This window comes from Syngnathoides biaculeatus, chromosome 23 (genome assembly GCF_019802595.1).
Source record: "Syngnathoides biaculeatus isolate LvHL_M chromosome 23, ASM1980259v1, whole genome shotgun sequence".
NCBI classification, from domain to species: domain Eukaryota; kingdom Metazoa; phylum Chordata; class Actinopteri; order Syngnathiformes; family Syngnathidae; genus Syngnathoides; species Syngnathoides biaculeatus.
In genome coordinates, this window is record NC_084662.1 from 1,993,487 (window position 1) to 2,021,188 (window position 27,702).

Consider the following 27,702-nt stretch of genomic DNA (forward strand, 5'->3'; position numbering starts at 1 on the left):
AGGTGCTTGGTCCGGACTGTCCTGAATGAGGTTCAGACACACCCCAGTCAGTGTTTGGGATGATGTACCAGCCGGTTTGATTGGACAGTTGGTCACTGTGTGCCCAAACTGCCCGCAATAGAAGCAGAGGCCCTCCCTCTGGCAGCGTAGGCGTTCCTCGGGTGAGAGGGATTTCGCCGCTTCATTAGACGTACCTTGAGGAGGGTCAGTGTTCCTGATAGGTGTAGGTGTGTCCCGCCGCCAGGCGCTGTCCTGCTCCCCTTCCATGAGTCTTTTGTCTATTTTCAAAGTGAGAGCGATGAGTGCGCCCAGGTCTGTCAGCGTGTCCAGCGGGATCAGCTGATCCTTTCCTCCAGGGGACAGCCCTTGAAAGAATGCATCTAGGAGCGCCCTGTCATTCCACGAGCTTTCGACTGCAAGAATGCAGAAGTCAATGGTGTAGTCAGAGACCCGGCGCTTGCCTTGCCGCAGCGTGATCAAGGAATTCGCCTTGTCGCGTTCAGGGGATGCAAAATGGAACACTTGCGCCATAGACTTCACGAAGGCTGCCCATGTTTGACACGTGTCCGTTTCGCTGCTCCACTCACTAGTCGCCCATGCTTCTGCACGTCCCGTCAAGTGGGAAATGACGAACACGATCTTGGCTCTGTCCGGGAGAAAGGCGGCTGGCTGCAGCTTGAAGTGGAGCTTCCACAATGTGACAAAAGGATTGAAACTACCAGAGTCCCCTGAAAAATGCTCTGGATGGGAGAGCGGAGAGCAGAACCCTCAATGTGCGCCGGGACCTGGCAGTGGGGCTGGCTCGGGGACATGGAAGGCTCCCGCGGCAGCTGGCGGTTCCGGACTGTTGTCGGCTCCACTGGTAAAGGATGCAGGCAAGGAATTAAGCAGGGCCATTACCTCCAGCAGCTGGTGAGTAATTGTCTGGAGAATTACTTCATGTTCGCCGGATTGCGCACCGAATCAGAGCTGCCTGGGTCCATGTCTTGGCCAGATCATTGTCATAACCAGAACAGAAGGCTGAACCCAAAACGCACAACTCACAGAGCAGGTACAGTTCGGGATGCATCTTTATTCAGTCCAAAGTCGAAACACGGGCGGGCAATCCAAACATGCGGCAGTACCAAATCAGCAGGCGAGAAGGCAGGAGTAGGTGCGGAACAGGTGCGCACCACATCGGGAACAGACACACCCATGACAACAATCAAATTGCACACAAGCTTTCACACACACTGCAAATACATTTCAGGGTTTGTAAGTTTGCCCCAATCCATATAAGTAGCGTATAAAGCTAACCACAGTGTGTTTGACACCAATAACTAACTGTATTAATAATATACAGTATAATGTGCTCATGGATGAAAAGATTGTGACCAATCAATAAGTGAACAATACATTGAAGCCTGGTCCAAACCTGTTTGGATAACCTCTACCCACACCCCCACGATTAGGATTCTGGGGCCACCCTCCCCTCCTCACCCCACCCCACCCCCTCCGTGCAAAGCACTGGTCACATCTCACTGCTGCCACTTTTTATTTGGCAGAAATTGTGGCGCATAGCCATTCTCCCTTAATGCCCAATGGGGAGAGGGTGGGGGGGGACTTCTACCAAGCTGTCTGGATGGCAAATCTCGACCTCATTACGAATGCTTAATTATCGTAATTTAACCACTTCATGTAAATTAAAAAAATATATAATTTAAATGGTAGATAAGGGAATTACCTGAAGAAAGAATAAGATACCATCTACAAGTGCATGCATGCACTGATGTGTGCAGAAGCAAGTGGGTATGAGCATGACTTCTCAGTCGTCTCATTCACTGTCGCACCAGAGGGCTGCGCTGGATGGATGGACATGTTCCACTCAACAAGCATGTGTCCCTGGCCTCTCCCGTCGACTGACGGACGTGCGTGTGACGCGGAGAAGTCTACTTAAACCGGAATTAACGCAGAGGGCTACAACCCCGTGCTCAGTTACACACGGTCGTCCTTTTAGCGCGCACTCAAGCCAAGCCTGCAGACGGCTTTCATTGGGAGAGGCGAGCTCAAAGATTGCATTTTGCAGCTGTCGCGAGGGAGGTTAGGGAAATCACATCCATAGCACTTCCACGTGTGTCGTGAGTGGCTGTATCAGTCGGATGACTTCTTGCACTCGTAGATATTTCCCCCTCACTTATTTTATGAGCACAATCTGGGTTTGAGTGAGATTTTCTCCGAATGAACAGTCATGGGAGAGTGGACCATATTGGAGCGTCTCTTGGAGGCGGCAGTCCAGCAGCACTCGACTATGATTGGAAGGTAAGAGTTTCATCAAGAAATAAATCAACAATCTGAACACATGCATCGGTTGAAATCAACATATAAAATCACCAGCCAAGTAGAACTAAATTACAAATTGAAAAAATAAAATAGAATAAAATACATTGCATTCCAAAAAAAGACCAAATTGCATTGTGGTAGTTACAGGAACATGTTTAAAAAAAGATTGTCATTTTATTTATTTTGTCAATTTGGCTTTACAATGTAGATTATAGTGAAGTGGTGGTTCAAATAAAAGTGTCAAATGAAAGTTTTCATTCTCACGTTATCTGCATGTAGTACAGTGCAAGCACACAAAAAACATTAAAAAGATGAGGAATGCTATTTCAGAAGTGGACGGCAGCTTTAATAGTGTCAGGTTAAGATGGGCAGTTATCCAACGATAAGGAGTGAGGCTTGTTTTCATCTAAGCAGAGCCCCCAAATAGAAATAGATGTTTTTCTATAAGTAGTATTTATTGTCAGAAATTTAATGGTTATCACAATCAATGATTATTATTTTAAGTATTACAGAATTTCCTTCATTCGAGATCCGAGTGTATGATTTGACAACTTATTTGCCCGTCTATTAAAGCAACCTGCAATTCAAGACGTGTAAGTGTTAGCAGCATCTCAGGTCTTTTTGATGGATAATGCTAATTAATGCCTAAATTATTACAATGGACATTATCACTGTTTGATGAACAGATTGAGTGGAAGCAAATTGATGTTAGTATACTATAGTATAGTATAGTATAGCATAGCATAGCATAGTATAGTGTAGTGTGTAATGTAGTGACTCGTTTTCATATAAATTCATCAGTAATGGTAAAGACACAAGAACAAATTATATATATTCCACTTTAATTATGCCCCTAGGTTTTATATGGGTAAATGCCTCTGTACTCAAACATTCACACTTAAAGTCCTATTTAAATTTGAAAAAGACAAGTTTTTAATTATTTAAAATTGGAAGCATTCTCACACTGACAAAAGAAATACATGAACGCAATGCTTTTGTTTTTGTTCCTATTTTCATGAGCCCGGCTAATGATCTAATACATTTTCTAGAAAGACAGAAGGCCATTTCTCTCAAATATTGTTCACAAATCTCTCTAAGTGGGCATTGCTCCTTTTTCAAAATAATCCATCACACCGCACAGGTGTGTCAGATCAAGATGTTGATGGAGACAGTATGATTATTGCACAGATGTGCCACAGGCTGCCCACAATAAAAGGCCACTCTGAAATGTGCAGATTTATCACACAGCACAATAGCACAGATGTTACAAAATCTGAGGGCGCGCATAATTGCCATGCGGACTCCAGGAATGTCCACCAAAACTGTTGCCTGTGAATTGAAGGTTCATTTCTCTCCCATAAACCATCTCCAAAGGCATTTCCGACATTTTTGCGGTACATTCAGACGGCGTCACAACCGCTGGTGTCACGTTGTAACCACACCATTCTATGACCTCCATATACAGTATTTTTACTCACTCAAGGCTGATGGCAGACAGCATGTGTGGCGTTGTGTGTGGGTTGCAGCATGATAAGCCACAGCCCCATGGTGCAAAGAGCTGTATACAATTCCTGGAAGCTGAAAACATCATGATTCTCAAATGGTCAACATATTCCCCAGGCATGTCACCCATTGAACATAATCGTGATGCTCCGGATTGACATATACGACAGTTCAATTTCCAATCGATATCTAGCAACGTTGCACAGCCATCGAAGAGGAGTGGGCCAATATTCCGCAGACTATGATCAGCAACCTGATTAACACTATGCGAAGGAGATGTCTTGCGCTGCATGACATACAGACTAACTGGTGTTCTGAATTAAATCTGCACATTTGAGAGTGGCCTTTTATTGTGGTCAGCCTAAGGCACACCTGTGGAATAATCATGCTGTCTCATCAGTCATACCTGTAAAGTGGGATAAATTATCATGACAGAGGAGAAATGCTCACAAAGACAGATTTATGAACAATATTTGAGTTGTATGGCCTTTTGTGTATGAAGAAAAAGTTTTAAATCTTTGAGTCCAGCTCACAAAAGAGTGGGAGCGAAAACAAATGTGTTGTGTATATATTTTTGTACTATGTAATAAAGGCAACCATTATTACCTGAGCAAATGGCAGTCCCCTACTTCTTAAAACAGTCAAGACAAAAGTCCATAATGGTAATTCTCGTGTTATCAAATAACATAGACGTGAGTCCCTTGTGTCTTTCAACATGCATGAACTTTATTTTTCGTTCCGCCTGCCAACTCCCTAACTTACTTCCTTGTCGTCACCCACTATTGCGCCCTGGTGACGTCAACACAATCACATCACATCTCCCCTTTCTAGAATCATTGGGTATACTGCCAGTGATTCAACAGACCTTGAGGGTCTGCCTTGTGGTTGGAAGGTCTGCTCGTGTCTGTACCTGTCCCCGACAGTCAAGCAGACACACACATTTTAGCATTAGCTTGAAAAATTACTTCAACAATAACAAAATCAATAACTCAACCAATAATCCTGCAGCTAACTAAACACATTAAAAAAATATAGCATGAATCACATCACATTCCAACATTTTCTTGTTTTTTTTTTTTTTTTTTTTTTTTTTTAGTTCTTGCATTGTTTCTATTTCTAAACAAAATCATAAATCCAACCTCGCTGGTTTCCTTACAGCCCTCCCAGACATGGTGGCTCTGGAAGGTTCTGCCTCTGGGAAGGCTCCACCGGAGTGGGGCAACACTGCTCCGGTGAGGCTCGCATGGGCGTGAGATGACGACGGTTCCGTCTCATGGTTCCGTGAGGTCCATCCACTAAATACTGTGTGGGGTGGCGTGACTATTGATGATGGCCCCTCATGTTTCTTGATCCTTGATCCATACCTCCTGCCTCGAGGTTCCGTGCACGATGCTGCTGGTTATAGCATCGCACATCTTTCACTCGCGTCTCATTTTTCCTTCAACTGAACAGCTTCAAAATTTGGACTCAGCAAGGCGGGAAGCACTGTCGTTCGAAGCCTCCTTGCCATGAGAAGCTGAGCAGGACTATACCCATTCTCCAAAGGAGTATTTCTGCAACCGAGTAAGGCCAGATAGTGGTCGTCTGCTTTCTTCAAGAGACATTTTACGGTCTGAACCAGTCGTTCAGCCTCTGCATTGCCTTGTGGGCATCTTGGGCTGCTGGTGACATGCTGGAACCCGTAGGACTTTGCAAAATCTGAGAAAGCTAACCCTGAAAACTATGGTGCCCCATCCGAAACGAGAAGGTCTGGTATCTCGTGATGTGTGTAGATTGACTTAAGGTGGTGGATTACGTCATTTGACTTCATGGATGTCAGTAGAGCTATCTCCACATACCTTGACATGTAGTCCACAACCAGGAGGTAGGTTTCCCATGCACAAACAAATCCACTCCAAGCTTTTCCCATGGTCAGCCTGGGTACGGAGATGGCATCACTGGCTCTCTTTGGTTTTGCCTCTCCTTGCAGCATGTTCGGCAATTCAGAATCAACTCATTCAGCTGCTGGCTCAGCCCGGGCCACCACACTGACTGCTGTGCCCTCTGTCTACATTTCACCACACCTTGGTGACCTTCGTGTAACTTGGCAAGGACATTATTTCTCATTGCTGAGGGAATGACAAGTCCCTTCAGCAGGCCACCATTCTGGACTGTGAGGAACGCCTGCTCTGCCCAATACAGCTTGAGTCCTGGCTCTTTGGGCCTGTTGACAGGCCAGCTGTCTGCGCACAGCTGCATCACACATGCACACACACTGACGCTCCTCTGCTGCTCCCTCAGCTCTTCCACGTAGATGTTGGTATCTTCCAACAGCTCCTTATCTGCAGGCCCTCTGCACAGGAACTCGTGACAGTGTGTCAGCTGTCCACAGGCACTTCCCTGGCACGTGAGTGATGGAGTAAGAATAGCGTATGAGTCGCATCCTGAAGCGTTGGATCAGAGGAGCTAGAGCATCTCATGGTTGTGTACCCAGTAGACTTAGAAGGGGTTTGTGGTCTGTCTCCATCTGGAGATGTTTCCCTATGAGGAAGTTGCGGAACCTTTCGCAAGCCCACGTCAGTCCCAGAGCTTCCTTCTCCACTTGCACATATCTCTGCTCTGTAGGTGTGAGAGCCCGAGACATGTAGGTTACTGGGCTCCACCCCTCATCAAATTTTTGGAGCAGTATTCTTCCCAGTCCGTACGACGAGGCGTCTACTGAGACCTTGGACTCTCTGTTGGAATCATTCATGGCCAGCACTGGTGTAGACGTCAGTGCCTCCATCATGTCTTGAAAGGTGCGCACCTGGTCGATGCCCCACACCCAGCAGTTCTTTTTAGACAGGAGGTCCCGCAGAGCCATGTCCCTCTCAGCCAGTCGTGGCACGAACCTCCCACGTTGGTTCAGCATTCGTAGAAAACTCCTCAACTCAGTTACAGTCGTCAGCTCCTTCACTTTCAAGATGGCGTCAGTCTTGCATGGATCAAGACTTATGCCACTGGTGGAGACCACATGGCCCAGAAAAGTCACCTCCATCTTCGTCAGGTCACACTTGTCGACGTTCAGAGTGATGCGCGCCCGCTGAATCTTTTCCAGTGTTGGATGTAAAGGGGTGTCATGCTCTTCCTGCGTCCGGCCCCACACCAGAACATCGTCCATGTAGCAGACAACGCCCTCCAGCCAGTCAGTGACCTCCGTCACCATGCGGTTCTGAAAGTGTTCTGGGGCGGAAGCAATCAAAAGAGGCAGCCTCTTGAAGTAATAGCGGCCAAAGGGCATAATGAAAGTTGTAAGTTTAACTGAGTTTGGCGTCAGGGGAGTTTGCCAAAACCCCATGTTGGCATCCAGCTTACTGAAAATCCTGGCTCCTGCCAGCATTCCCAGTGTTTCCTCCACTGAAGGCAGGATATATTTCTCCCTACAGATGGAGTTTACCTTTAGCTTGGTGAGATCTACACACATATGCGCACAGAACCATTTTTTTTGGCACCACCACAATGCCCGCGCACCATTCCGTAGGCTCCTCAATTCTGCAAATAACTCCAAGTCTTTCCATGCGAGACAATTCTTGCTTGACTTTGTCCATCAGCAGCAATTGAATCCTCCTTGGCGTTTTTAAAAAGAATGGTACAGCTCCTGGTTTCAGCTTGATACTGAAAGGCTGACGTACTTCTCCAAGCCCAGTGCATAATTTCGGGTAATTCTCCTTTAATACCACCACAGTGATGCTGTCTCAGCGTGCCACCAGCCCCAGCCTACAGCTCACAGATCTCCCCAGCAAGGCAGTATGCACATGGCGAGCAATGTAAACGTTCTGCATCTCATTCCTCTTACTTTTCCTCAGCAACAGCCTGGCAACGCCCACCACCTCAAGAGGACTCCTTCCTGGTCCAAGCAGTGACTTTGTTGCCTTCTTGAGTGTGGGTGGGTTGTCACCGTATATTCTTTGTAACACAATGTGCGGCAAGACTGTGACATCGGCGCCCGTGTCAATTTTGAACTTGACACTGCGTTTATTAATGTCAAATTTGACCATCCAAGGGTCTCCATCTGTTGTAACGCTGCCAAAGTAGACTTCATCCTTAACCTGCTCCTCCTCAACCTCCTGCACAGATTTGGACTTGCACGCACGTCTGTAATTTCCCAACATTCCACATGCATAACACTTCATATCATTAGCAGGACAGTCACTAATGGGATGAGAAGGAGAGCTGCGACATTTTTGACACCGTGACTGTGCCCCTCTTGTGTTGTTTTATTGCTGAGCACTGTGTGGCTTGTTGGTTTGGCTGTTTGCATTGTGAGGATGTGTTTAACTGACCTGGAGGTGCTGTTGAACACTCTGTCAACAGATCTTGTATGACAAGACAAGACTGCTGTTTCATCACCTCCTCACTCTGCCGTGCCATTCTTATGGCTTTATCCAAAGTTAGATCCGCATCCAACTGCATGCGTTCAGACAACCCCTTGTCCAGCATGCCGACCACAATTCTGTCTCTGATCAGTTCCCGGTGCAACACCCCGTTGTTACAATGCTCTGTCAAGGCATAAAGTGCGGCGATGAACGAATCCACACTTTCTCCCTCTCCCTGATAGCGCATGTTGAACTTGGCACGCTCATAAATGCCGTTTTTGTTCACAACAAAGAACGTCTGGAATCCTCCTCTCACTCCTTGGTTTATTTGTCTTTGGTGGTCCGACAGATTTGATCCTAGCAGAATGTCATCTGCCTTGTCTCCCATGCAATAAATCAACATATTTATTTGGTTCCCCTCGGAGCTTGCTTGTAGGTTACTTGCCAGGCAATATCTTTCAAATCTCTGGATCCATATTGTCAAAGATAGTCTCAAGATTTTGTTCAAAATGTTGCTTAGATTTGACAAGTTCTCTCCGGAATCTGACGTTACGTCACGACAACATTTGGCCAGAGAGTGAAAAAGCTAGCAAAGATAAAGAGGAAGTGTGTTGCATACGGCTGTTCTGTGTCAAACGCCGACGTAATCAGCTTACATGAATGGCCGAAAGTTGAACAGATAGGCAGGTTATGGACCAGGTTTGTGAAGACAAAGCATTGGACTTACAAATCAAAGTGGACGGTAATATGTTTCAAACATTTCACGGAGGACTGCTTTGGAAACCCGGTATAGTGTTCACTTGGGTTTAGTAGCAAGTAAGTACATACGTGTTCAATTATTTAGTGTTGACAAGTATCTTCCTTGTTTTAAATGTAAGTACAATACCGATACAGATATACTGTCTATAATAATCCGTATCCATGTGATATTTAGGAGGTGACGAAATTTGGACACTGTATAAAGTTGGCGTACTGTTGAGGCTGAGGTCTTCCTGAAATTCGACTACGGCAGTGTGTGCTCTCAAGTGTTAGGTGCATTATTTAAAATATGGGTTAAATGCATTTAAATAACACAAAGAATGGACTATAAACATGTGATCTTTAAACAAAGAACGATTCCGAAGGTTTCGATTTTTGTTTTACACCTCGCCTTCTCAGTCTCTAGTAGAGGGGTCAGGAACCTTTTAGGCTGAGAGAGCCATAAAAGGCAAATATTTTAAAATATAATTCCAAAAGAGCCATCCAATATTTTAAAACTAAATACAAGTGTATTCGTGGAGGAGGTCCCGTAGCTCAGTGGCTAGAGCACTGGTTTGGTAAACCAGGGGTTGTGGGATCTTATCCCACTGGGGCCTCCACTCCCTGAGAAGGGTTGCGGCAGGAAGGGCATCCGGTGTAAAAATTGTGCCAAACATATATGTGCGTTCATCTGAGATGACACGCTGTGGCAACCCCGAAAGGGACAAGCCGAAAGAAACTTACTTACAAGTGTATTCGTGCATTTTATGTAAGACCAACACTTTAAGAGTACAATAATTCTCTAGATTCATTTAAATAACGTTATAATGTTGCTAACCAATGATGACAAAAGTACTTTTTACCATTAATGCGACAGAGGCATGTCTTTATATAAAAAAAAAAAATCCGGTGGTGGGCAGCACATAAGCACTCTGTCATTATAAACCACATTGATAGGCTGTGTAAGGACTGTGACATTTGTAATTATGAGTGTACCGCTTTAGAGTCTAGTACAACAACAACGACTCACTGTTATGTGCAAGCAGCAGGAGACGTTTAAATGTTTTTGAATTAGATTATTTCATCAAAAAAATTTACATAGATTTCTTGTGGTACCTACCAGTCTGTGTTTTGGGTGCAACGTTCCACGTCAACTTAGCCAGGTCTCGCCGAATCCTGTCCTTGTGTTGGATTTGTAAACTCAGGTTCAAACATATATGGTTTTATTGCACCTGCATTAGATGTTTTTCGAACATCAGAAGAATGAGAAAAATCCTCCTCTTCAGTTCCTATCTCTTCCACAGAGGATTCCATAAAAACGTCTTCATCACTGCTGTCTATCTCCTCTAGATCCCACTTGCAGCGTGTTTGATTGCCTGTATAGGAAGCCATTGTCTTTACAAGGGTAGTCAGGATGTGAGTTTTCATGGGAAAGGCATATTAAGCAATTGGAGAAAAATCATATATGTCCAAATATATAGTTAACATCTTCAGAAGACATTTTGCAGATCCAGTCATCCATCTAGGTACCACAGTGGGCGGGTGGTTAGACATCTGCCTGACAGTTCTGAGGACCGCGATTCAAATCTGTGTGGAGTGCGCCTGTTCTCCCTGTGCCTACCTGTAAATGAGTTTTCTCCGGGTACTCCGCTGTCCTGGGATTCAACCATCCATTCTGTTAACCACCTAACCTCATTAGGGTTGCAGGTGTGCTAGTGGCGATCTCACCTGACTCTGGGTGAGAGGCGGGGTACATCCTGAATTGGTCAGCAGCCAATCACAGGGCACATACTGTATTATTAGCAGCTTACCCTCACTAGAGTCTCAGCTGACTCCAGGCGAGAGAACAACCATTGGTACTCACATTCACATAATTTAGAGTCTTCAATAAACCAATCATGCCAGTTTTTGGAGTACACGGAGAGAACCCACACAGCTACGGGTAGAACATGCCAACTCCTTACAGAACTATGCGGCAGATGTGCTAACCAGTTGGCCTTCTAGTTTTGTACATTTTCTAACCAATGCACGTAAGATGCTGTGAAACGAAACCAGAACGAGCAAAATAGGTAACCAGCTGGCCAAACAATACAATATTTTTGCACGCTACACTTCTCAACACTACACTAGGTTATCAAAAGATGAGATGATGTGGTTGGACAAGTGTGCATACCCTCTTGTAACACAGGATGTAGCTGCATTCAGAATTCACAAATCATATTCAAACTCATGTTAAATGTGAGTCAACACACAGACAACCACCATTGAAGTGCATTTGATTAATACCAATTAAAGTTCAACTGTGCTTTTCCTGACCCTTTTTTTTTTTTTTTTTTGCCCTATGCGAACCCTATTGTTCTAAAACCAACTGATATTTTGAACTGCTTGTATTTTCTTCAACTTTCAGTTCCATCTGAAGAAAACATACCCTGAAGCATGATGTTGCTATACACACTGCACTGCAGTTATATGCATATGAGGACTTACATGCAATGCAAACTCGGTCCAAAACAGGCAGGATGCTTTCGGATCCTCCACATCCTGGCCACAAGGTCTTCTAGCTCCTTCCGTCGGGAAAGAGCTACAGATCAACGCAAGTCAAAACTAGCAGCCATTCAAGCAGTTTTTTCCCTCTGGCAATTAAGTCAATTAATTTTTTCTGCCTTGTGCTACTGGGATACTCACTGACATCCTGCTGGTCCAATCAATATTAGAATTAGTAACAGATTTTGTAGACTATCGCATGATTAGTCACATTAAACTGCTCCCTTTGCACAGTTGTCATTGCACTATAAAGGGACCCACAAACGGGTAAAGGGACTTGGTACAAGCTTTACAGAATGTGGAACGTTGACACACTTCTCTCTTACCTGTTGTAAATGAAGATTTTACATCTTATAAGTAATAGTTCCTATAAATAGAAATGTCTCTTGTTCTTTGTTGTTCTTGTTCTGTATGTCGTACCAGGGCATCACCGATTGCCGGAGAAAAATTCCTTGTGTGTTTTTACATACTTTACCAATAAAGCTGATTCTGATTCCAATGGGGGGCGGGGGTGCAGCATCCTGTTTTTGTCAGAAAAAGCCTATGAGAACATTTGAACTTTATCTGGTGTTATTCAGACGCCATTTAAATGGTGGCAGGTGTGTGCTGTCTCCCATTTAACATGAATTTTAACGTAATTGTTCATTTCTGAACACATAATCAGGTGTAAGAGGGTGAGTGCACCATTCATCATCATCATTTGACAAGGGGTGTGTAGACCTTTACATCTACTACAGGTAAAAATACATATTGCACTTACTGACAATAGCTTACCGTGCATGTTTTTGGAATGTTGGAGGAAACTAGAGGATCCAGAGAGAACCTACACAGGTACGGGGAGGAGATGCAAACTCCTTGCATAACTGTGAGGCAGATGTGCTAACCAGTCATCCATTGTGCCACATGTTGTAAATCCATCCATCCATCCATGCATTTTCTGAGCCGCTTATCCTTACAAGGGTTGTGGGAGTGCCATAGAGTCTATCCCAGCTATCTTTTCGCAGGAGGCAGCGTAAACCCTGAACTGGTTGCCAGCCAGTCACACGGCACATATAAACAAGCAACTATTCACCTACACGTACACACCTACGGGCAACTTAGAGTCTCCAATTTATCAATTTTTTGGGGATGTGGGAGGAACGCGCTGTGCAGAGAAATCACATCATAGAGGAGAGTAAAGTTAACAAGTCTACAAAATTTTAATGAATTTTTTTTTTTAAATCGCAAAGTATATAAAATCAGGGTTCAAAACTTGAATAATAAGTGCTACCTCTGAGCTCTCAGAGGTCTGTGGACTTGTCTAATGGATAAGACAAAAGGAATCAACCGTAATGAGGGGGTCATATATGATGAAAAATCACATCAGTAGGCTTAACTTCAAAATGTAATGGTTATTGGAGACTTTAATAATAAAAGTAAGGACATAACTCAACTTATCCTCATCATTGGTGACATAATGTCAAAGCCAAACACCGCACCTGATGACAACGGGATGGTAGGAGGAAACCCTGGTCGTTCGACAGTCAGCACTGCCTCATTCAGTTGTATCAAGTTACCCATGAAACCATGTTTTCTCTGGTGAAAGTTTGCAAAAATATTTGTCGTAAAATGGGTGCTCTTGGGCGTCATGGGGTCTCAGCTCGATAGGGTTCCCCTCACAGTTCTGAGCTCCCGGGTTCAATCCCGAACCCACCTGTATGGAGATTGCATGTTCTCCCCGTGCCTGCATGGGTTTTCTCCGGGCACTCCGGTCTCCTCCCACATCCCAATAATATGCAACATTAATTGTACACTCTAAATGGGTGTGATTGTGTGTACAGCTGTCTGATTCTATGTGCCCTGTGATTGGCTGGCAACCAGTTCAAGGTGTACTCCGCCTCCTGCCCTCCCGTGACCCTCGTGAGGATAAGCGGCTAAAAATATGGATAGATGGATGTGTGTTTTGGCAAAAATTTTCTGACACCAAAACTTGTGAATCATTATTGTCTGTGTTTTTTTGACAAAAAAAGAAAGAAAAGTCTTTGCAAAGATAGGAAAAGGGAAAAGGTCTTACGAGTTGTCACCCCTTATTGAAGTTCAGGTTAAAAGTTCCTTTGTTATATCAGAGTGAGAGAGACAAAGACAAAACAAAACAATAATCAATGTCCAGCTGCACATGAAGCCAGTAGACAACAAAACATAACGATAAAGCATATGAAGGTTCAACAGCCGACTGAGAACAGAAACATTCTGACATTCTGTGAACAAACGGATAATTCAATTCCACATGTTTTTTTTTTTTTTGTTTTTTTTTTTTTTTTTTGGGCTCACCAGCTATGGGAGGGGCCATAGGAGTCTGTTGCATTGTGAGGTGGCCAGTGGCTGAGGTCAGGTAACTTGGTGATCCAATCCCCGTCTACAGAAGCTGACTCCAGGGATGTGAAACATCATCACTATGAAAGGGAAGGAGCCCGAGCTGGTGTGTGAGTTCCAGAAGTTCCAACTAGATATAGTCAGACTCACCTACACATGCTGGTTGGGGTCTGGTACTCATCCTCTTGAGAGGGGTTGAACTTCCTTCCACTTTGGTGTTGCCCAAGGTGAGAAGCACTGAGCAGGCTATATTTGTTGCCCTCCAGCTCGACACTTGTATGTTGAGATTCACCCCAGTGGACGAGAGGGTAGCCTCCTTCCACCTTAGGGTGTGGTCCTGGCTGTTGTTTGTGCTGATGAACTTAATAGCCGTTCCAAATAAAGAGGGGAAGAAGCTCGGATGAGAATCAGCACCTCCAAATCTGAGATTATGGTCATTAGTCAAAAAAAGGCGACATGCCCTCTCCAGGTTGGGGATGAGATGCTGCCTCAAGTGGAGTCCAAGTATTTTGGATTCTTGTTCATGAGCGAGGGAAGAATGGAAGAGGAGGTCAACAGGCAGATCGGTGCAGCATCTTCAGTGATGTGGACTTTGTATTGGTCCGTTGTGATAAAGAAGAATCTCAGCCGAAAGGCGATGCTCTCATTTTACCTGTCGATCTACGTTTCTAACCTCACATATGGTCACAACGTGTGGGTCATGATCAAAAGAACAAGATCCTGAATAGCGGTCTCTCCCTCAGAGAGGGTGAGAAGCTTGGTCATCCAGGAGGATCTCGGAGTAGAGCCGCTGCTCCTCCACACAGAGAAAGCAAATGAAGTGGCTGGCATATTTGATTTAGGTGCTTCCCAAAGGCCTCTCTGGAAGGAGACCCCAGGGACAACCCAGGACACACTGGAAAGACTACGTCTCTTAGCTGTCTCGGGGAAAGTCTTAGGACTACGGCTACTTTCTGAAAGTGTCCGTTTTCTGATTGAATCGGGTGGACAGTTAACGACCTCAGACGTGTATCTGATTCAGGATAATACATGGAATGGAGGTGGACTTTAAAAGCGGACTAACAGGTCTTTGAGGGTCAAAATTCCAGCTGATAGGTTTTCAAATACTTATTTGCAGCTGTATCACAAAAATAAATCGTTAAAAAATCATACATTATGATTTCGGAATTATTCTTTTTAGATTATCTCTCTCACAATGGACAGGCACCTACGATGACATTTTCAGACCCTTCCATGATTTCTAGTGGGAGAACTTGCAACATAGCAGGGTGTTCAAATGCTCATTTTCTTGACTGTATATATATCCATCCATCTATTTTCTTAGCCGCTTATACTCACAAGGGTCACAGAGAGTGCTGGAGCCTATCCCAGCCGTCAACAGGCAGGAGGCGGGGCACACCCTGAAGTGGTTGCCAGCCAAGCGTGAGCACATCAAGACAAACAGTCGCACTTACAATCACCCCAAGGGGCAATTTAGAGTGTCCAATTAATGTTGCATGTTTTGGGGATGTGGGAGGAAACCAGAGTGCCTGTAAGAAAAAAATAATAATAATAAATAAATAAATAAAAGTTAGTAAAATGAAAGTATTCGGCCCCCTTGAACTTTCAAACCTTTCGCTGCATTTCAGGCTTCAAACATAAAGATATAAAATTTAATTTTTTTGTCAAGAATCAACAAGTGGGACACAATTGTGAAGTGGACCGAAATTTATTGGATATTTTCAACTTTTTTAACAAATAAAAACCTGAAAACTGGGGCATGCAATATTATTTGGCCCCCTTGCATTAATAATTTGTAGCACCACCTTTTGCTGCAATTCCAGCTGCAAGTCGTTTGGGGTTTGTCTCTATCAGTTTTCCACATCAAGAGACTGAAATTCTTGCCCATTCTTCCTGGCAAAACAGCTCGAGCCCAGTGAGGTTGGATGGAGAGCGTTTGTGAACAGCAGACTTCAGCTCTCCCCACAGATTCTCGATTGGATTCAGGTCTGGACTTTGACTTGACCATTCTAACACCTGGATACGTTTATTTGTGAACCATTGCATTGTAGATTTGGGTTTATGTTTTGGATCATTGTGTTGTTGGAAGATAATTCTCTGTCTCAGTCTCGGGTCTTTTGCAGACTCCAACAGGGTTTCTTACAGAATGGTCCTGTATTTGGCTCCATTCATCTTCCCATCAATTTTAACCATCTTCCCTGTACCTGCTGAAGAAAAGCAGCCCCAAACAATGAGGCTGCCACCACCATGTTTGACAGTGGGGATGGTGTGTTCAGGGTGGTGAGCTGTGTTGCTTTTACGCCAAACATATCGTTTTCCATTGTGGCCAAAAAGCACCTTCCAGAGCACCTTCTTCCACATGTTTGGTGAGTCTCCCAGGTGGTTTGTGGGAAACCTTAAACAATACTTTTTCCGGATAGCTTTGAGAAATGGCTTTTTTTTTGCCACTCTTCCACATAAAGGCCAGATTTGTGCAGTGCACGAATGATTGTTGTCCTATGGACAGACTTTCCCCCCTCTGATGTAGAACTCTGCAGTTCACCCAGAGTGATCATGGGCCTCTTGGCTACATCTCTGATCAGCCTTCTCCTTCTTCAAGGTGAAGGTTTAGAGGGACGGATGGTTCTTGGTAGATTTGCAGTGGTCTGATTCTCCTTCCCTTTCAATATGATTGCTTGCACAGTGCTCCTTGAGATGTTTAAAGCTCGGGAAATCTTTTTGTATTCAAATCCAGCTTTAGACTTCTCCACAATAGTATCTCAGACCTGCCTGATGTGTTCCTTGGTCTTCATGATGTAAAAATGTAAAGGCATTGTATATATATATATATATATCAAGCAGTCACCTTATCATGGTGGAGAGGTTTGTGTGTCCTGATGATCCTAGGAGTTAAATTGTCTAGAGGGCTTCACGCACCCGTAGTGTCAAGTACAAATATTGGCTCTCGGTTTTCCTTACCTGGACGCGGGTCACCAGGGCCCCCTTCTGGAGCTAGGCCTGGAGGTGGGGCTCAAAGGCGAGCACCTGGTGGCCGGGCCTGCACCCATGGGGCTCGGCCAGGCACAGCACGAAACAGTAACATGGGTCTCCCTTCACATGGGTTTACCAACTGTGAGAGGAGCCATAGGGGTTGGGTACGATGTGAGCTGGGCGCTGGCCAAAGGAGAGGACCTTTGCGATCCGATCCCCGGCTACAGAAACTAGCTTGAGGGACATGGAATGTCACCTCTTTGGCAGGGAAGGACCCCGACTTTGTGCATGAGGTTGAGAAGTTCCGACTAGATATATTTGGACTCACCTCTACATACCATTTGGGCTCTGGTACCAGTCCTCTTGAGAGTTGCCGTTGCCCCCGGTTCTTGGCCTGTACGTTGGGGTTCACCCCGGTGGATGAGAGGGTAGCCTTCCTCCATCTTTGGGTAGGGGGACGGGTCCGGACTGTCGTTTGTGCCTACCCACCTAACAAGAGTATCCATCCCTTTTGCAGTCCTTTGAGGGAATGCTGGAGAGCGCTCCCTCTGGGCACTCCAACATTCTGCTGGGGGACTTCAATGCCCACATGGGCAATGACAGTCTGACCTAGAAGGCCGTGATTTGGAAGAACGTCCCAACCCGATCAGAACCCGGGTGGTGTTCTATAACTGGACTTCTGTGCTCATCACGGATTGTCCCTAACGAACACCATGTTCAGGCATAAGGATCTTCACATGTGCACTTGGCGCTAGGTCACAATTCGATGAGCAACTTTGTGGTCATTGGACTTGCAACCACATGTGTTGGACACTCAGGTGAAGAGAGGGGTGGAGCTGTCAACTGATCACTACCTGGTGGTGAGTTGGCACCGATGGTGAGGGAAGATCATTGAGTCCAAGTGGACGATGTTTCGCTTCTCCATTTCTGAGGCGGCCAACTGGAGATGTGGATGTTTGTTTGTATGTGCCCTGTGATTTGCTGGCAACCAGTTCAGGGTGTACCCCGACTCCTGTCCCAAGATAGCTGCGATACACTCTGGTACCATCGTGATCATTGTTAGGATAAGCGGTTGAGATCATGGATAGATCGATGAGCTTTTCCTAACTTCTTTTTTTCATCTTAGCAGTAGCCTATTTTGCAAACATCGAAGTAGAACTGTTCATAATCCATTCAACCTTGCCAACGTCCCAGTTGCATCTAAAGAAAGCATGCCCCAAAGCATGATTCTGCCACCACATGAGGCATGGTGGGGTAGCATCTTGTCTGTGTCAGGAAAAGCCTCGAAGAACATTTGAACTTTACTTGGTGTTCATCAGAGTCACTTCATATGGTGGCAGGTGTGTGCTGACTCCCATTTAACGAGTTCAAATTTAGTGATTTCTAAACACATCACAGGGTGAGCACACTTATCTCAGTCACTTATTTATACTTCTCTCAAGAGATTTTTTTTATATGAAGTGTACGTTACAGGTCACATTAATCGTGGAAAATTTTTTTAAATGTTTCAGATGGGCTTCATCTTGTTATAGAACACAAAAAAATGGCCTTTGACCAGGGTTGTGCAGACTTTTATATGCACTGTAGATACAAATGAAGAGTTTGTTTTCAAAACGCGACATAGGCATTTTTTCAGATTTACGAAACTCGCGCCAAAATTATCCAGCTCCGAATGGTAGTTATCGGGATACTCTGATTTTTGTTGAAAGTGCGACATATCGTTCTATATCGGCCAAGGAAGATCGCGTTTTATTTCAAAATGCGACATATCGAGATCTTATTTAGAGCAAAATGCGACATAATTTCGTTCAATCAGCGTGCGCTGCTTAAGCAAGCAGCATCCAATCAGAATTCGTCTAGAGGGAAGTTCCAGTATCTTCCACATCATCATCCAAAATGGCTGCGCCCACGTTTGAGAGAGATGCTAATGCAGAGTTTGATTTTATGTACGAGACACCGGAGAGAATGAAGCTGGGAAGGAAAAGAAACCCAGTAGAAACGGGGTCAGAAAAGAAGAAGCGCTTGGTCTGATAGTAGACCCTATTTTTTCTCTTTGTGAAGTTGACCTATTGTTTTCTTTTTTATCACATTTGGATTTTCTTTTACATGAATTCTATTTTTAATAGAATCTACTGATGTGTGAATCTGTAATGTTTTTTTTCTACTTATGAATTGAAAGAAAATAAAGACTTTTTGATCTTTACACTGAAAAATATCCAGTACAGTCAGTAGCAAACCTTTTCATTGTTTTCCCATGTGATACATTTTACCATGTTTTTTTATTTGGATCCTTGGCATGCATTTTTGTCGATTTTATCTTTACAGTGTTTCTTGCTTTCAAGCTGAACTAAGTCTTGTATTTTGTTTATCAATGTTTAATAATATCGAATAAATGAATCAGTGATTGTGCTGGTTTACTTGCAGGCTGTCCCATTGTGAGGGTGCTTTTCCTATTTAATTTTAATTCTTAATTAAATTATTGCAATTTAATACTTCAGTTCTCATCCAAGTACCATTGTATCTGAATGTAATAAACATACTGTTTTGTCTATGATTGTGTAATGCTTGAATAGTAATTTTGTTGTTCAAAATATTTCACCAACGATCATTAATGAATGAATAAATTTTTATAATTCTATGCATTTTTTTTGCCATTTTTTATAAGGAAAGTTATTGGCTATGACTTAAGAAAAGTTGACATTAAAAGGAAATCAACACCCTTGGAGTAGACTCAATTTCTGTCTATGAGCATTATGAATACTGTTATTATTACTACAGACTTATATCCTATTCTGCAGTGTTCTTTCCCCCGACAGCGACAGCTATAAATAAAATCAAAAGAAAGCAGACTCAATGAGTCAGATTTCAAACAGTGAATTTGTGAGTTTGAAACTGATTTCATTTAGGAGATGTGTGTATGAGATCGACTACCTATTTTTTTTCTGCTGGTATCCCTCGCAATCCATATTAACCTTGGTAGACTGGTTTGAAGCAGTTTACTTTCTTAATGATCTCACATCAACTTATAAACAAAATTAATCAACTGAGTGACGCAATGCCTGCAGATGTCGGATTGCAGAAATTACAATGATGTAAAGTGAGCCTTTCCAAGACCTCATACTGAACAAAGAAACAGTTTCTAAATAACTCTCCTTTTTCAACATCTGACATTAGTGAGCTAATTGTGAAAATTGTGACTGGTGACTGACCCTTATTTCTGATACGTAACTCTCTAAATGGGGTGGTCATGGTCTGAAATATTATTTTAAAGTGCTTGAAATGTTGAAAGGCAAATAGTTTTCATGATTGCCTATCAAAAGCAACTGATTTTTTAAAAAAAATACAGCTGCTCCTGAAGGTTTAAGTCGAAATTTGGATATGTCTCACTTTGCCAAGAATAGAATGTTTGGATATGTCTCATTTTGGAGAAAAAATGAAATTTGTCATCAAAAAACTTCGGTGAATATTAAAGCCAATATTTTTTTTGTAGTATGGTGTTTAGTTACTTTTTAGCATCTCTTTCCATCCCCAATAGTTAGAAACATAAATTGAGTTTATTGTTTTCACTTCAATACCAAGCCCTTTTCTCAAAATGAAAAAACCGGATATGTCTCATTTTGAAAACAAACTCTTCAAATACAAAATTTTAAATGTGAATGAGAAATGTATGGATAGAAATGTAGGCTGTGAGAAAAATAAGACATTTTGTACATTAAATGACTCTGTTTGTTTCCTCAGGATCCTGCTGACAGTGGTGGTGATTTTTCGTATTCTGATCGTGGCAATAGTTGGAGAGACAGTGTACAACGATGAACAGTCCATGTTTGTGTGTAACACTTTACAGCCAGGCTGTAACCAGGCTTGTTATGACAAAGCTTTCCCCATCTCTCACATCAGGTACTGGGTATTCCAGATCATTATGGTCTGCTGCCCCAGCCTTTGCTTTATCACCTACTCTGTCCACCAGTCTGCAAAGCAGAAGGAGCGGCGATTTTCCACAGTTTACCTTTCCCTAGACAAGGAGCAGGACTCCATTAAGAGTGATGACAGCAAGAAAATGAAAAACACTATCGTAAATGGTGTGCTACAGAATACAGAAAACACCAACAAGGAGGCAGGAGCTGATTGCCTTGAGGTCAAGGACATCCCTAATTCAGTCCTCCGAACTACAAAGTCCAAAATGAGAAGGCAGGAAGGTATATCCAGGTTCTACATCATCCAGGTTGTGTTCAGAAATGCATTGGAGATTGGATTTCTCGTGGGTCAATACTTCCTGTATGGATTCAATGTCCCCGCAGTGTATGAGTGTGATCGATACCCTTGCATAAAAGACGTAGAGTGTTACGTTTCCAGGCCGACAGAGAAGACGGTGTTTTTGGTCTTCATGTTTGCAGTCAGTGGCATTTGTGTGGTGCTCAACTTGGCAGAACTCAACCATCTTGGGTGGAGGAAGATCAAAGCTGCTGTAAGAGGAGTGCGAGCCAGAAGGAAGTCTATTTATGAAATCCGCAATAAAGACTTCACAAGGATGACTATGCCCAACTTTGGACGCACTCAGTCGAGTGATTCTGCATATGTGTAAATATTTATATCACAAAAAAGCTGCAGGACAGCAGTGTAGAAAATAGCAAAACTTAAATATTAAGATGAAATAAATTACAAGATATGTACTGTACTCTTCTTATAGTATACCATGGGAGATTGCATTTCACACAACATCTGAACAGTGGTGGTTCTAGCCTGTTTTTAGCAACATGCCCTGACTAGGTACAAGGGTTTTTACAGGGCAGCAGGACTCCCGTCATCAAGGGAGTCAGGGGTATGTCCAAATCGAAAATTTTGAAAAGCCATTCAGATCCTATTCATTTTGTTCCTTTGAACCACCATTGCACCAAGGACTTTGTCTTGGACTGGGCCCTCCCCTGAGACAGCCGACATAGCTCATAAACTTTTGTGGTAGTTGGTTGTACACATACACGGATATATGAAGTTTCCAGGGGGGTGGGGGCGATGATTGTTATAATCATGATCAGCAGATGATGGCTTCATATTTTCTCAGTGCTTCTTCTAAATATACTAACAATTTCATAAGCCAGAAGCACTTTTCCAGAATTTTCTCATATTCCTGTAGGAAAGATCTAATCACAGTGCAGCAAACTGAGTAAAGACGGGCATACATACAGGTTAGATTATGGAATAAAACCTTTTTTTACCAGCAACGTCATTGCTTTGGATGCCTGTGCTTGCACCACTGGATTCAAGTGGAGGTCTCGTGAGGTTTCCTAAGCGCTCCATCTATTTATTTATTTATTTGTTTGTTTAGTTATTTATTTTGATTTATTTATGTTTGGTTGGTTGTGTATAATTGGCAAGTGCCAAAAATGTAAAGTACATCATAAACACAGCGCATTTGTATAACTCCTGCAACAAAATAAGCAACATGTATAGTGAAGAAAATGTTAGTAATAATAGTATTTGAATTTGAATATCCTGCTATATTGCAAGTTCCCCCACTTAGAAATCATGGACGGGTCTGAAATATTCATTTTAGGTGCATGTCCACAGTGAGAGAGATAATCTAAAAAGAAAAATCCAGAAATCACAATGTATGATTTTTTTTTTACCGATTTATTTGTGTGATACAGCTGCAAATAAGTTTTTGAACACCTGTCTATCAGCTACAATTTTGACCCTCAAAGACCTGTCAGTCCACCTTTAAAAGTCCACCTCCACTCCATGTCTTATCCTGAATCGGATGCACCTGTGTGAGTTCGTTAGCTGCACAAAGACACCTGTCCACCCCATACAATCAGTAAGACTCAAACTTGTAACATGGCCAAGACCAAAGAGCTGTCCAAAGACACGAGAGACAAAATTGTACAACTCCACACGGCTGGAAAGGGCTACGGAGAAATTGCCAAGCAGCTTGGTGAAAAAAGTTCCACTGTTGGAGGAATCATTAGAAAATGGAAGAAGCTAAACATGACGGTCAATCTCAATCGTCGTGGAGCCCCTGCAAGATATCACCTCGTGGAGTCAATCATTAGAAAATGGAAGAAGCGAAAAATTACTGTCAATGTCAAACGGAGTAGCGCCCCATGCTCTCAATGATCCTTAGAAAGGTGAGGAATCAGCCCAGGACTACATGACAGGACTTGGTCAATGACCAGAAAAGAGCTGGGACCAACGCTTCCTTGTTTCCAAGGTGACTGTTGGTAATACACTAAGACGTCATGGTTTGAAATCATCCATGGCACGGAAGGTTCCCCTGCTTAAACCAGCACATGTCAAGGCCCGTCTTAAGTTTGCCAGTGACCATTTGGATGATATAGAAGAGTCATGGAATAAGGTTTTGTGGTCAGATGGGACGAAAATTTAACTTTTTGGTCATAAGTCTACTAAATGCGTTTGGAAGAAGACGAACAATGAGTTCTATACTAAGAACACCATCCCTAGTATGAAGTATGGGGGTGGTAGTATCATGCTTTGGGGGTGTTTTTCTGCACATGGGACAGGATGACTGCACTGTATTAAGGAGAGGATGACCGCGGCCATGTATTGTGATATTTTGGGGAACAACCTCTTTCCCTCAGTCAGAGCATTGAGTGGCTGGGTCTTTCAACATGACAATGACCCGAAGCACACAGCCAGGAAAACCAAAGAGTGGCTCCGTAAGAAGCATATGGAAGCAAGGTTCTGGCGTGTGATAGACAGTCTCCAGACCTAAATATAATAGAAAATCTTTGGAGGGAGCTGAAACTCAGTTTCAAGTTTCTCAGCCACAGCCCATAAACCTGTCTGATCTAGAGAAGATCTGCATGGATGATACTGTGTGCAAACCTGGTGAACAACTACAGGAAACGTTTGACCTGTGTAGTTGCTACTGTACCAAATATTAACATTGGTTTTCTCAGCTGTTCAAATACTTATTTGTAGCTGTATCACACAAAAATTAAAAAAAAATCATACATTGTGATTTCTGTATTTTTCTTCTTAGATTATCTCTCTCTTAGTGGACATGCACCTACGATCAAAATTTCAGACCCCTCCATGATTTCTAAGTGGGAGAACTTGCAGTACAGCAGGGTGTTCAAATAATTATTTTCTTCACTGTATCTTAAGAAATGAATATGACATGTGACACACAGGCTTTATCAACAGTGCTTTTGGTAATGCCACAATGTATTTTTCAAAGGAGTCTGAATTCAGAAAACTTGGATGGGTTTTCTCCAGATAGTCTGTTTTTTCCTCACATTCCAAGAATATGCATGTTAGGTTAAGAGAAGACTAACTTGTACAAAAGGTGTGGATGTTCGTATAATTTGTTTGTGAAAATGAATGAAGATTTTTTGATGATGAATCAAGACATGTTATGTGTTTTACACATCAAAAAAAAATGCCCTATGAACAAATACAGTGTGTTTGATTTTGGCATTAAGTACTTTAACTAGGGATTATTTTACGATTTCATGGCTTTGATTTATCCCTACTAGTCACACAACATACAAGCAAACAACTATACGCCAGTATGCAAGCCTAAGTGCGGAACGATAATACACATTTATTTTCTTCCACTTTGTTCAAGGTTCTTAATGAGCTGGTATCTGTTCCAGCTAACTTTGGGTGAGAGGCGGGGTATATCCTGATCTGGTCAACAGTCAATTGCAGGCAGCTCCAACTTCATAGTAAAAATAACTGATACACACTGCTCCAAAAATATTTGAAATTTGAGATGTGTTTTTATTTTTTGCAAAAGACTACAAACAGGGTTTCACATCAAAGATGTTCACTATATGAGACATTAGATAAAAAATGTAGTTGTACTTTACAGGAACTTATGTCTGGATGTAAAAACAGTACAATATGGACGAGATTTTTCTGTCATAGTCCCAACATTCAATGTCCCTACACTCAGTTGTATGCTCTGCGCATTCCTCTTCTTCTGCCCTATTGTGGGTCGAAGACAAAGAAGAGGAGGAAAGCGCAGAGCATACAACTGAGTGTAGGGACTTTGAATGTTTGGACTATGACAGGAAAATCTCAGGAGTTGGTAGACATGATGATTAGGAGAAATACAGTGAAGAAAACAAGTATTTGAACACCTGTCTATCAGATAGAATTCTGACCCTCAAAGACCTGTTAGTCCACCTCCACTCCATGTATTATCTTGAATCAGATGCACATGTGTGAGGTCGTTAACTGTCCACCCGATTCAATCAGAAAACGGACACTTTCAGAAAGTGGATGGATGGATGGATGTATTTAGTGCAGTGGAACAGTGGTGCAGGTGTAGAGGATTGGTCTCACAGTTCTGAGGACCGGGGTTCAAATCCCGGTCCCACCTGTGTGGAGTTTGCATGTTCTCCCAAAGCTTGAATGGGTTTTCTCCAGTTTCCTCTCACATCCCAAAAATATGCACTAATTGGAGACTCTAAATTTCCCCAAGGTGTGATTGTGAATGTGACTGTTGTCTGTCTCCATGTGCCCCGCAATTGGCTGGCATCCAGTTCAGGGTGTACCCGACTTCCTGCTTGATGACAGCTGGGATAGGCTACAGCACTCCCAGGATCCTTGTGAGGATAAGCGCCTCAGAAAATGGATGGATGATGGATGGATGTATTTAGTACATCCTTTTTTAAATAAAAGGATCTGCTTTTTGGGTTCAATATTTTGACACACAAGCACAGCAGGCGGCACAGTGATTGACTGGTTAGCACATCCACCTCACAGTTCAAATCTAGCCTCACCTGTGTGGAGTTTCCATGTTTTCCATGTCCCTGTAAGGGTTTTCTCCACGTACTCCATCTTCCTAGCACATCCCAAAAACTATGCATGGTAGATTTTTTTGAAGATTCTAAATTGCCTGTGAGTTTAAAGGATTGTTTATGTGTGGTTGTATTTGTTAGCTGGGATAGGCCCCAGCATATCTGTGACCCTGATGAGAATAAATGACAGAAAAGTGATGGATGGACAAGCATAACAGTGTGAGAAAGCTTTGATATGTTTAATTGTTTTTCTTCTTAATTCTACAACAAGCTGCTGAAGAAACAGAACAAGTCAAAAGAATGTTTTACAAAATGGTTTAAGTTCACATCCAAAATTTCTAAATACTGTACTCCTCTGGTTCCTGTTCATGCTTTAGTGTTGTATGGTGAGTATTTGTTCATCCATTTGCCCAGCTTTTTCCTCATCTCACCATCACTTCATGTGGCATCAATAAACACACCGCTGATGAACATGTTTGGAGGTCACTCCTCGATGTGAAAGATCTTCACAATGTGAAATATATATTGTGACATCCCTTTATCTAATGTGCTGACACCTGGAGATGCCCACCAAGCCACCTTTACCCAGGATGCTCCAGGCAAACACGTGGATCATCACACAGCCACCGGGAATCGTGAATGTGTCAGATTTCTCAGAAGTAGGGCATTGTCACAATCACCTACTTCATCCAGTAACCTGATATCTGTTTAGTCTTGGCTGTAGTATTGTATATCCTGTTAAATGTGCTATGGTGATTAGTTATAAGGAGTCACATTATCCATAGAATTTAATCTTAATGGCATATTATCCATTTTCATAATACCCATTGAATTGTCATCGTATGCTTATCTTTTATCCAGTGTAAAACTAGAGGCCCTCACTAAACCGTGGCTGCTGTGTGACAGCTTGTGTTGAGTGTTTGCAGCTGTGCTTTTATAAATATGTTTAGAGGGGCCGGCGCAAGGAAAGAAGCTATGGAAAGCTCTCGTTTACAGTGGCAGAGGAACAAGTCATTATTCTCTTAGACGGCTGCGATCAGCACAAGTGAAAATAAGGACAGAACATCAGAGCAGAATGGCATGAAGTCAAATGAAGCTATCCAGCTGTCAGAGAACCCCACTCCTCCTATTATTACTTCTGTTAAGAATATCATTTTATAATTTCTGTTGTGGGTTGAACAGGGAAAGTTGTGCCGTTTTCTCTCTGCCTCCAGTGCTGATGCACGGTCTACGGGGAGAGAAAAACGTCTGGAATTCTGTCAACACAATACTTTGGTGAGCTTATAAGATGCTATATAGTTCAAAATTAATTGTGAGTTTCTTGATTTACTGAGTTTACTTTTTCCAAGAGGAAGCAAACAGCCAAATGGGAGAGTGTGGTGGTAGTTTATTCATTTGTAATTTGGGCCTTTGACCCTCCATAGGACATAACACCAACTTTTCAACAAGGCTTGGGCATCGAAAATCAAGAGCCGATTGGAACTGGGACTCACGTTTGGGTTCTCCCGAACCATTCATCCATCCATCCATTTTCTGATCTGCGTATACTCACAAGGGTCACAGGAGTGCTAGACCATATCCCTATATCATCGGGCAGGAGGTGGATTGCACCCTGAACCGGTTGCCAGCCAATCACAGAGCACATAGAGACACACAACAATGGCACTCATAATCACCCCCAAGGGCACTTTTGAGTCCCCAATTAATGCATGCCTTGGGGAGGAAACCGGAGTGCCTCGAGAAAACCCGCGCAGGCACAGGAAAAACACGCAAACTACACAGGTGCGGCCGGGATTTGAAACCCGTTCCTCAGAACTGTGATGCCAACACTCTAACCACTGGCCACACCGCGCCACCCTGGAATCTAATTTAAAGACTTCAGTTCCCAGTTTTGATGCCTTTAGACCACCAACCCGAAGAAGAAAGTGCTGAAAATCAATGAAGACATGTACAAAACCAAAGAAGAGCATGCACGAAGATGTGTTTGTGGCGAACAGCGGTAGAAACCAGGTGTCTTAACTATGCTAATAAATGACCAATCACCTCGGTGGCACACTTGGATTAAGATTAAATTGTGCAAAGAAGGCTCTCATGATGACTTCTGACACAGCCTACATCGTGCAATAGCTCAGTGGTGTCAATTGGGTGAGTGAAACAATAAATTATGTCTCTCCCAA

General features: G+C 43.1%; 1 protein-coding gene across 1 annotated transcript; it reads left to right on the forward strand.

The window, feature by feature from the left end:
* The first annotated feature begins 1,734 nt into the window (after nt 1-1,734).
* Nucleotides 1,735-27,657, forward strand: gjd2b (gap junction protein delta 2b). Its single transcript, XM_061812180.1, has 2 exons — nt 1,735-2,298; nt 20,499-27,657. The coding sequence occupies exons 1-2, from the start codon at nt 2,228-2,230 to the stop codon at nt 21,340-21,342; spliced, it is 915 nt and encodes a 304-aa protein (XP_061668164.1). The 5' UTR covers nt 1,735-2,227; the 3' UTR covers nt 21,343-27,657.
* The last annotated feature ends 45 nt before the right edge of the window (nt 27,658-27,702 follow it).